This window comes from Oryctolagus cuniculus, chromosome X (assembly GCF_051225735.1).
Source record: "Oryctolagus cuniculus isolate XC-2025 breed Fujian yellow rabbit chromosome X, ASM5122573v1, whole genome shotgun sequence".
NCBI classification, from domain to species: Eukaryota; Metazoa; Chordata; class Mammalia; order Lagomorpha; family Leporidae; genus Oryctolagus; species Oryctolagus cuniculus.
The window spans coordinates 131,426,093-131,437,397 of NC_142888.1; the positions used below are offsets into that span (position 1 = coordinate 131,426,093).

At 51.0% G+C, this 11,305-nt stretch overlaps 1 protein-coding gene across 2 annotated transcripts; it reads left to right on the forward strand.

Moving 5' to 3' along the window:
* The first annotated feature begins 622 nt into the window (after window positions 1-622).
* LOC149119766 (paraneoplastic antigen Ma3 homolog) lies at window positions 623-5,880 on the forward strand. Of its 2 annotated transcripts, none has more exons than XR_016227891.1 (3): window positions 623-1,002; window positions 4,243-4,411; window positions 5,429-5,880. XR_016227891.1 is itself a non-coding variant. In XM_089324126.1 (3 exons), exons 1-3 carry the CDS (start codon window positions 873-875, stop codon window positions 5,563-5,565), a joined length of 318 nt encoding a protein of 105 aa, XP_089180252.1. In that variant the 5' UTR covers window positions 623-872; the 3' UTR covers window positions 5,566-5,880. The 2 variants fall into 2 exon arrangements, 1 of the variants encoding a protein (XP_089180252.1); XM_089324126.1 differs by having other exon boundaries at window positions 623-884.
* The last annotated feature ends 5,425 nt before the right edge of the window (window positions 5,881-11,305 follow it).

The window sequence follows — 11,305 nt, forward strand, 5'->3', positions numbered from 1 at the left end:
ACACAGGATGGGAATGCTCCGCCCAAGGCCACATAAGGCCCATCAAACCATTTGTATTCCAACTGCCAAGGCTACCACGGGCAAGACTCGACATTCGCTAACACTACAGCAGGCTGATTTTTTTTACAGACCTATTTATTTATTTGAAAGTCAGTGTTACACAGAGAGAAGAGAGGCAGTGAGAGAGAGAGAGAGAGAGAGAGAGAGAGGTCTTCCATCTGATGGTTCACTCCCCAGATGGGGGCAACGGCCGAAGCTGCACCGATCTGAAGCCAGGAGCCAGGAGCTTCTTCTGGGTCTCGCACGTGAATGCAGGGGCCCAAGGACTTGGGGCATCTTCTGCTGCTTTCCTAGGCCGTAGCAGAGAGCTGGATTGGGAGAGGAGCAGCCGGGACGAGAACCGGCGCCCATATGGGATGCCGGCACTGCAGGCAGGGCGTTCAGCTGCTGAGCCACAGCGCTGGCCCCCAGCAGGCTGATTTTTAAGCTGATAGTTCTGAATTGCCTGCGAAGGACGTTATGATACCCAAAGGGCCCTTGGCAGAGAAAGTTCCCCACTGCTGACTGATTTGATGAATCTCAGGGAATTGCAAGGAGGATAAATACAACGGAAACCAGCACCTAGGCACATTCTACAAACTCCTGGAGGGGGCGAAAAGTTGAAAAGGACTGTCTGAAATCCCGCGGAGTGAAATGAAGCACTACAGCTAGGAGGACAGTAAAGACGTTTAGCTGACTGCTCCCCACAGTGGAGTGGCAGAGACAGTGGAAAAACGACATCTCTCAAGTGTGCGAGAAGGAAAACACACATTCTCCATCCACACGTCTGTATCCGGGGAAGAGCTTCAAGAAACAAGGGTACTTTGAGATCCATGGAATCTAAGGTAAATAGTAAAAAGTCCTTCGCAGTAAAGAAGTGACGAAGCAGGATGTGCAATCTAAAGGAAACTGCTGCTAGATGGGAGCCTTGCTCTTTGGGAAAAATGGAGAACACAAAAAATGGTAAGGGCATGGATAAATATCACCAAACAGGGACTTTGTCTTGGTTTCTTTATACTAGTATGGCTTTTCAAAATAAAAGTGTAAATAACGTATAATAGAATTCGGCCACAAAAGATGAAAGGCAATATGGAAGCGGAATGAATCTATGTGGTGGGGAATTCCTTACATCTATGTTCGACATTAACCTGAAACAGACAGTGTAAATTACAGATATATACTCCTATCTATCTATCTATCTATCCATATATTTCAATCTCCACAGTGACCTCTAAAAACAATGTAAAGAGATACAGTCAAAAGGATAACAGGTAAATTACAATGAAATCTAAGAAGTATTTGAATATCAAGGTTAGAAGGAAGGAACATACAATAAAGATAGACGGGATAGAGAGTAAAAGGATAGATTTAAAGGCAAGCATAGAAAAATTGCCTTTAATGTAAATGGGCTAAACACAGATGGGCTTATGGTTAGAGACTGCGCGATGATACCTCATGCAAAGGGTGAACGTACGAATGTGCCAATGGTTACATTAAGGGCAGACAACGTAGAGTTAGAGAAAACGACTATCACCAGAGGTCAAAGTAATAATGGTGCAAGGGACAACCAATCAGGAATACACATTCTTCATAAGTGTTTTCTCACCTAATAACAGAGCTTCAAAATACATAAACTAAGAATGGACAGAAGAGAGGGGAAAACGGACATGGATACCCATATGTGGTTGGGAATTTTAGCAACCCACACTTACCAGTTAATAGAACAATTAAACAAGGAATCAGTAAATACACAAATCTGTATGACGTTTTCAACCACCTGTACCTCACTGATATTCATAGAACACTTTACTCAACCACTACAGAATACAGATTCTGGATAAAGGCACAGTGTACATTCATCTAGGTAGATCAAATGCTGGCAAGAAAATGAGTCTCAATGAATCTACAAGGACAGAAAATGTACATAGTATTTTCTCTGAGCACAAACTGGAATTCCATCAGAAACTAGTACGATGAATCCTCCAAATATTCAGAAATTTAACATTGTGCTTCTAAAAGCACCATGGGTCTAAGAATGGAACTCGGAGGAGATTTCAGACAGAAGAATTAAAAGCAAAACTTATTAAAATCACTCTTCAGCTATCTGAAGACAGCTGAAGAAGTGATTAGTGGAAAATGTACTGTTTGAAAGGTCTCAATGAGAAGACAAAGAAACACCAGTGTCTTAGTGTTCCATAAAAAGAAGCCAGAAAAAGAACACCAAAGTAAATCCAAAGTAACTAATCGGAAGCAGGTAATAGAAGTAAGAGCAGAAATCAATGACATCGAAGCAAAGTATGGAGAAAATGGGCACACCGCATAAATTTTAAGAGAACACGGAAATTTATAAGCCCCAAAGGGTTAATCAGGACAGCAGAGAAACTACGCTAGACATCAGTATCAGGACTGAGAGAGGGCATCACTACAGAACACACAGGCATTAACAGAACAGAGGGACTACTATAGCTATCTTTCCTCGGAAATGTTGGCAACTTACGCCAAACTGACCAATTTCCTGGGAAGAAAGCAATTCATCGAGCCTACCGCAGACTCAATAGAAAATACAAATGCCCTCCGTCCCATAAAACTTAATTAACTATCAGAAAGCTTTCTTACAATGAAGCAAACAAAAACTTCGGGTGCAGCCCAGTGACTGCACACAGGCATTCTCGCAAACATTTAATGGACGAAAATTGCCCGTCTGTGCAGCACTGTCATCAATCAGAGGAGCAGGGAGTAGTACACAATTTGTTATACGACAAACTTGTGCTAAGTGCTTCTAAAGATTACACAAAAAAGAAAATTACCACCAAAATGCCCTTACGAACAGTGTAGCAAAGGGGCTTAAACAATTAGCAAACCCAATGCAGCAGTATATACAAAGGAAAACTTTTGCACTTCCCACTTACAGACGAGGGGCATAGATGGTTGGTGACCAGCATAGGCTGCCCATCTGTTAGGTGATTCTGCCTTTGCCTGACTCAAAGTGCACAACCCTTGCCCATGCCAATGGCCATGTAGGTGGCTGGCGGCTGTGTGAGGCACCTTGACGAGGTACAGAGGCAGGATAAGAAAGACCGTGAGTTCAGAGTGGCACTGAGGACCTGACCTTAAGTGCCTGTGTACCGTAGCTTCCAGTCCGCCGACCCACCAAAATTCTCCACAAACAGTAACAGAGGCACCTCTGTACGCTGGAGGACCAATGGTGGGGTGTGCCTGTTGCTCTAGAGGCTCCACGCCTAGGCACTTTGAGCCCTTACCACGCAGGTCCCGCTGCCACAGCAGCACTAACGCCTCCTCCTGGCCAGCCACTCCCCCAGCTCAGAGATTGGAGATGTTTCTCCCTCAACCTTCAGGGGCTTCTGGGAGCAGCGGAAAGCCCACGGAGCCTTACTTAGCACAGCGGGCCTGGGAGACCCCTGGGTTCCCGTGGGCTCATGGCTCCTCCTGTTCCAGAGCTAAACGGAGGCCTCGGGGATCAGCTCTGTGGTCTGGAGGTGGCATTTCCTGGCCCGGGGCCACGACAGCCAGAGTCAGAGAAAGCAGGTGACTGGGGTCTTTGCTACGGCCACACCTCCAGAGTGACCCCTGGGGACGGTGTGGATGGCTACCCCTGTAGGCAGCGGGCACCAGAGGGAGTCCTGGTAGTGCACCTGCAGTGAGGGGAGTTGGGGACTTCTGGCTGCAAGGATCTGGGCAGGGAGGGCTCCTGGCTGTGGGGCGGCTCTGGCTGCAGAGGAGCAGGTGACTTGTGAGGGGGAGGGGCTCTGGCAGTGGGGGGTGGTGTGGGAGGAGACTCCTAAATGGGGTTTGGGGTGGGGGTGGGGGAGATGTGTTCGCTAGGTTTCCCAGGTCAGAGTAGGGAGGGCTCCTGGCAGCAGAGTTGCAGATAGTGGTGGGAGGGGGCTCTGAGGATCCTGACTGTGTGCCGAGGTAAGAGGGGTTCTTGTGGCCAGGAGATCTCAGGGAGGCAATGCAGGACTCAGCCTCGGCAGAGGTGGGGGTCGGGGTGGGGAGCGGCAGCTGTGATGCTGGGTGGGGGGGATGTTTAGGCGTGCGCTGTAGGGGGAGGCTGGCCTCAGGCTGTGGGTGCTGGGCTGTCTGGCACCCACCTCCCTTCCTCCGCTTTGTGCTTGCTCACAGGTCCCAGTGAGACTGCACCGGTCAGCACCCTCCCCGACTGATCACACTGCCTCCCCCCAGGTCCCTGCCATGGCGCTGGAGATGCTGCTGGACTGGTGCGGCTGGATGGGCGTCAACGCCCAGAGGTCTCTGCTTATCCTGGGCATCCCTGCCGACTGTGAGGAAGAGGAATTCCAGGAGGCCGTGCACGCTGCCCTGTGGGCCCTGGGCCGCTTCCGAGTGCTTGCAGGTGTGAGTGTGTGAGTGTTGCATAGGAACGTGTGTGCACGTGTGTGGGACCACGCATATTAGTATGAGTGTGTGAGTACAGCTGTGCGAGTGTGGGAGTGTGTCATAGAATGTATGTGAGCTTGTGTGTCACTGTGGGTGTGAGTGGGTGTACGATGAGCGTGGGTGGATGTGAGGGAGTGGGGCGGGCAGCTGAATGGGTGTACACACGTGAGAGGCTCACTTGGTGGGATCGCAGTCGCTGAAGGGGTGTCACGAGGAGGTCGGGAAGGAGGCAGCCAGTGGAACAGGCCTCTTCCTCCCCACCCCGGAGCAGGGGGACCTCCGGTCTTCCCCAGATGCTGGGCTCTGCGTGGGGCCCTGTCTTCTTCAACCCTGCCCGGGGCCCGTTCTCATCTGCAAAGCTCCTGCCTTACACTGTGTTCGACTACACGGCCCTCCACACGTACTGTGCGTGGGGCCGTGTGTGGCCTGGGACCGCCAAGGGTCTCCCCTGGGCTCCCAGGGGCTGAGCTGTGTCTGACAGCGAGGCAGCTCCCTGGGACTGGAGAGGAAAGGTAGAAGAGCCCCATCCGGACCCAACTCTGGGACAGAAGCCAAGCTGAGGGGACCCAGACTGTCTCCGGACCCCGGTGGGCTGACAGAGGGCACGTTAATGCAATTTTTATTGGTTCAAACACTTTGGGGTTGTTTTGGTGGGGGCAGAGCCTTCAGATTTTTCTCTCCATACGATCAGGTTGTCTGCAACAGAGGCAATTTCACTTACTCCTACCCAGCTTGGAGGCTGTCTAGTTATTTGGTTTTCTTAGCTAATTGCTCTGGCTGGGACTTGTAGTGTTATGTTGAGTGGGGGTCCAGTACTATGCTGAAAGAGTCTTACTCCAGATCTTACAGGAAATGCTCCCACCTTCTCCCTAGGGAGCATGATCTTCACTGTGGGTTTCTCATATATGGCCTTAATTGTCTTGGGGTGTGTTTCTTCTAAAGCTAATTTGGTGCGTTTCTTTTTATCATCAAGGAATGTTGAGTTTTGCCAAGTGCGCTTCCGTCTCTGTTGGAACGATCCCTCGGCCTATGCGGTGTATCAGTTTGCTGACTCGTGCATGTCAAACCATCCCTGCGTCCCTAGGCTGCATCTATGACTATGGTGAATAGTCTTCTTAACGTGCCAGTCAGTTCAGTTTCAAATCTTGGCTAAGAAAACCTTGATGAGAGAGAGCGAAGAGGACACACATAAGAGCAAAGGTACGCTGTGTTAAGGGCTTGGGAGAATTCGTATGTTAACATGTGCACACCACCCAGAGTCATCTACAGATTCACTGCAAATTGAAAGAAAAATAAGAAAGCAAACAGCAGAAAAGGTGCGAGTGACTGAGGACAGGAGGTTTGGGTGGGAAGTGTTATTATGAACATAAAATCATATGTGTGAGATTTATGAATTTAGCTCCATTCATATAAATAAAAATATTTAAATAAAAGCATACGAGTGATATGCTTCACAGAACTACAAAAGATAATCCTGAAATGTGCATGCAATCACCCCAGGAAAGACTCCAGCTAGCCAAAGCAATATCGCAGAAAGAATGCAGCTGGAGAAGACGGCCTGGGTGGGGGTGTGTCAGGAATGACAGCCCGCCACCTTTCTGGGAGTCAAACTGCCTGGGAGAGTCCAGGGAGGGAGGTGGAAAGGGGCTCGGCAGAGTACTGGGGCGGGGGAGGGGACCAGGGTGTGTGGGGAAGGGGCAGGAGGGGGCTGTGGAGCAAGGTGGGGAAGCCCTCTCCCAGAGAGCAGATGGGGTCTGTATTTGGCTCAGTCACTCCTCTGACATGTCTCTGAGGACCTGCAGCTCCATCCTAGGGCACACATGGTCCTGGGGGCAGGCCCATGGGTGTCCCTGTACAGGGGGCAATGCCACCACCCACAGGCGCATTCCAGACCCAGGAGGTCCCTGGCAAGCTGCGGGCACAGCCCCAGGCCTGCTCCCTAACCACCTCAGCAGGCTTGGAACCCGGAGCACCTGTGCCTCGGGCTGCACCTGATGTTCCCAAGATGATGTTCCTTTGACCCATCGCCTACTGTTGGAGGCTCTCAGGCTTGTCAGCTGCTGGCCCAGGATGAGGCTGCCCCCTCACCTGTACCGTGGCTGCTCTAGGCCACCTGCTTGGTCTCCTGGGGCTCCAGTTGCACAGGGCTGAGCTGGGGGGGGGGGGCCCTGCAGCCTGAGCCAGGGCCCCTCGCTCTCCAGACTTCCCATGGGACCTCGTGCTGAGGCACTGTCTCCAGGCCTAACCCCCTAACACGATATAGAGAGGGCAGATTGTCCCACTCCTCGGTTCTCAAAGCGGACGGTGGGCGCCAAATTCACATCACCCTATGAAGAAGGCCGCGTCCCGTTGAGCCTGGCTAGCCCCACCTGACGCTGGGCAAGTCTCCTCTTCCACGCCACCCCCGCCCACAGAGCGCCCCCTTCTACTGCAGCGGTTTGGAGGTTCCAAGACCGTCTGGGACTGCCACCACTGCCTTCCCGGTGCACCTGGGTTCTGGGTTCTTCCTCCTCCTCCTTCGGCCCAGCCCTTCCCAGCCCTGCTGCCGTCTGGACCCTTGCTCTGCCCACAGTAGCCAGGTCTACCCCTTGGCTCCAGCCTCTGCCTTTGCAGGAGCAACGCCCCAGAGGGCCCGCAGATGCTGTGAGCAGCGTGCTCCAGGACAGCACTAAGGAAGAAGTTGCAGGGCATTCAAATGATGCACCGGAAAACATGTCCTTAGCACGAACAAGGCTACAGTGCAGGCACAGGAGAACCAAAATGTCCCGGGACAGAAGGGATGAGGTGTGAGATGGAAAATGTGACCTTATCTCATCAGCAATTACGCTGCATATAGACGAACTGAAGTTGCGTTGCAACGTCAATAGTCCTTTAGGAAGGGAAAGCTGGCATCCCCTCGAGCTACCACTGGCCACCTAGCAGGCTGGCTGCAACCACAACCATGGACAGTGACAGGTGCCTGTGAGGCTGAAGACAAGGGGGGATTTCTGGTTAGTACTGGCGGCCACAGCAGCCCCTAAGTCCATCCGACCCGGCACACGCATAATGGCTTTGCAGCTGCAGTGGCCTTCGTGCTGCATCCTGACCCGCGCCAAACTGCTCCTCCATTCTTCGTACTCGGCTCACTCCTCCCACCTGAAGGAGCGCCCCCAGGCAGTATCCAGGGCACCGAGGGAAACGCCCTGCATCCCCCACGCCCCCGACCCACGCCTCTGATTGGCGCCGACGCATCACATCACCCTGCACTAGTTCCCCTGGCTGCGCTCCGTGCTGCCGTGTGCACCGGACCCCTGGACGCACCCCCACCACCACCACCGTGCTACCATTAGAAAGCCCCAGGACTGCACTCCAGGAACCCCCACGTTCCCTCGAGCAATTCGGCGCTCGAGTTTGTCCTTACGCCATCCCCCTGGAGCCCCACTGTGGACCAGTGTGAAAACCTTCTGGGAAATTCCACAGGCCTGGTCACGGTGATCTGGAGCCATGTCCTCAATCACCGTGAGGCACTGAGGGCTGGGCTTGCGGTGACACCGGAGAACGGGCAGGCGTGTGTCCCTCAATCCTGCCTCATGGGGATGGGAGTGAGCGTGTGTGTGTTCCTTCATGTTCCTGCGAGTCTGGTGTGGCTCACCAGGAGTCTGCCCGAGTGAGGGTCCCACCCCTGTGAGGCCACAAGCCCACCTTCTGCCACCGAAGGGCCCTGGGCAAGTTCTGTGGGCAGGGATGCAGAAGCAGGCTGGCATGGTAGGAAGTGTGAAGGCCCATCCTCCTCCCCCCCCAGCACTGCCCCCACCTCTGGAGCTCTCTGCTACCACCCCAGGCACCCCAGCCCCAGCCTAGCGGGCATGCGGGCGGCAGCCAAAGTTCGAGTGGCCAGCGGGACTTCTGGAGTGTTCTAGAAGGGGCAGGACTGAGAGCTGGCAAGGGAAACAGCTCACAGCAGGCCTGGACAGGAACAACGACCTCTCGGGATCTGGGGACAAGGGGCCGCCCTCAAACCTAAGGGTGGACCACTGACGTCAGGAATCCCCTACACTGCGGGTCCCAAAGGGGATGAGGTGCTTTAGAGCTGGTGGATCTCCAAAGGCCAAGGGCCTGGGCGCGAGGTTGGGAGGGAGGGAGGGAGGGAAGAGAGATAAGCACCACCCTGCCCTCCCTAGGAGTGGGCCCCAGGGTGACTCAGGCAGGGCCCCAGCAGGTGTTGGGAGGAGATGCCACGTGGCCTGGTGGACCTGTCCTGCCGGCAGGAGGGGTCTCGCGGACGACAGCCTGGCTGCCTGCTTCTCTCATTTGTTACCAAGGAGGGGCCCCAGGCTGAAGGAGCCCCCCCACCCCTGGCGAGATGGGCGGTGAGTGGGGCTCCTCCTCAGTGAAAGCAGCCCTTTCACTGACACCTTGGTGGCTGCTGGTGGGGCCGGCCCCTGTGGCAGCAGCTGGGCACACAGAGAGCAAGTGACTAATGTCCTGTGCTCCAAGCACCCTGGAAATCTAAGGGGTGAAGGCCAGTTATCCCCGTGAACTCTCAAAACCATCTTCCAGGGCATGTTATCCCATATAGGAGAAACTTGGGTTATTGAAGACAGAGGAATCCAACTGGGGCAATAAAAATAGGGGCAAATGAAAGAAACAATCCAGATAAAAGTGAGGAAGAAGAACAAAGTGTGAGGACAGAAAGTGAACTGATGGAGCTGGTGCTGTGGGGTAGTGGGTAATGAAACCACCTGCAGTGCCAGCATCCCATATCAGCGCTGGTTCATGTCCTGCCTGCTCCACTTCTTATCCAGCTCCCTGCTATGACCTGGGAAAGCAGTAGAGGATGGTCCAAGTTCTTGGGACCCTGAACCCATGTGGGAGACCCAGAAGAAGCTCCTGGCTCCTGGCTTCAGATCGGCTCAGGGCCGGATTTGTGGGCAAGAGGGAGTAAACCAGGGGCTGGAAGACCCATCTCTCTCTCTCTTTCCCTCTCTCCCCCCTCCCCCGCCTTGGCCTATCTGTAACTCTGACTTTCAAATAAGTAAATAAATCTTGAAAAAAAAAATGTGGACGGGCCGGCACCTTGGCGCAGTAGTTTAATCCTCCACTTGCGGTGCCGGCATCCCATATGGATGCCGGTTCTAGTCCTGGCTGCTCCTCTTCCAATCCAGCTCTCTGCTGTGGCCTGGGAAAGCAGTGGAAGATGGACCAAGTGCTTGGGCCCCTGCACCCATGTGGGAGACCAGGGGATGTTCCTGACTCCTGGCTTCGGATCGGCCCAGCTCCGGCCGTTGTGGCCATTTGGGAAGTGACCCAACAGATGGAAGACTTTTCTCTCTGTCCCTTCCTCTCACTGTCTGTAACTCTGCCTCTCAAATAAATAAATAATATTTAAAAATAAATAAATAAACAAAACAAAATAAATTTAAAAATATGTGAACTGATGAATTTTCACAGTTCTCCAAAACAACAGAAGAGGGCACTCCTCATATGTGAAACTAGGATCTCCTGTCCGAGTGCAGGAAAACTGGTTCCATGGGAAAATGAGTTAACAGACAGGGACCAAAAGTAAATCTCACACAAATGTACTAAAAGAAACAGCAAAAGTAGAACAATATCTTTGTACATAGTGAAAGCATTCTAGGAAGACATATAAACAAAGCAAAAACACTATATTCTTATTTCAAAACAAGCTAAAGCCATGGTCCCAGACTTAAAAGAACATAACAAATCTGAATAATAAAAACTTATAAATGATGTTATATATTGATAAAATAATTACAAATAAAAGTTAAAGATTTTTAAAATTAAGAATAAATTAGAATGACCTCTATAATTAATAAATACAACATATAATGCTTTAACAGAAATAGAAGAAAAAAGTAGGACATATTTTTAAGTAAAAATATGAAGATGATTTGAGAGAATGTGACAAATACAGAAGACAGGGAAAAAATGCATATAATGGGAAACTCCAGTAATTAAAAAAAAAAAGCAAAGGAAAGAACAGACACTAAAAATGAATAACCCAAGAAAACTATACTGGGAGAAAATTTTAAAATTCAAAACTGAAAACGAAGGGTGATGTGGAACAAGATGGTGGTTGAGTAAAATATTCCAGGGATCATCTCCCCACAGAGACATTGATATGAAAGTTAGTCACACACCAAACTTCACAAGAGCTATGCAAGCCAGGGGAGAGACTGAAGTGCCTGGTTTTATTACAATACAAGGAAAGTCATCTTGAAGAAAGCATTACCCATCACCTCTGCCAAATTCCAAGTAGCACTCTATTTTTCCACTCATGTGGAATCTCAAAAGTTGATCTTGGCATAATGTTTGAGATGTTGCTTAAAATACCCATATCAGTCCCAGCTCCACTCCTGATTCCAGCTTCCAGCTAATATGCACTGTGGGAAGCATCAAGTGATGACTCAAGTAGTTGAATCCCTGCTACCCATGTGGGAGGCCTGGATTGAGTTCCTGATTCCTGGATTTGGTCTGACCCAGCCCCAGCTGTTATGGACATTTAGAGAATGAAGCAGAGGATAGGATCTCTCTCTCTCTCTCTCTCTCTCTCTCTTTAACTGTCTCTCTGTCTCTTTCTGTGTGTGTGTGTCTATCTCTATCTCATCTTTTTGAAATAAATAAATAATAAAATAAAAAGTTAATCTCATGGAGTTGAGAGTATAATAGTGATTATCAGAGGCTGTGGAGAGTAGGGGGAGGGAAAGGTGGAGAAAGGTACTAAGTTGTAGCCAGGCAGGAATAAGAAGCTCTGAGGTTCTGCTGCCCCCATAGGTTGACTATAGATCATGATATTGCCATATATTTATCTTTAAGAATCTTGAAGAAAGCATTTTGGTGTTTTCACCAT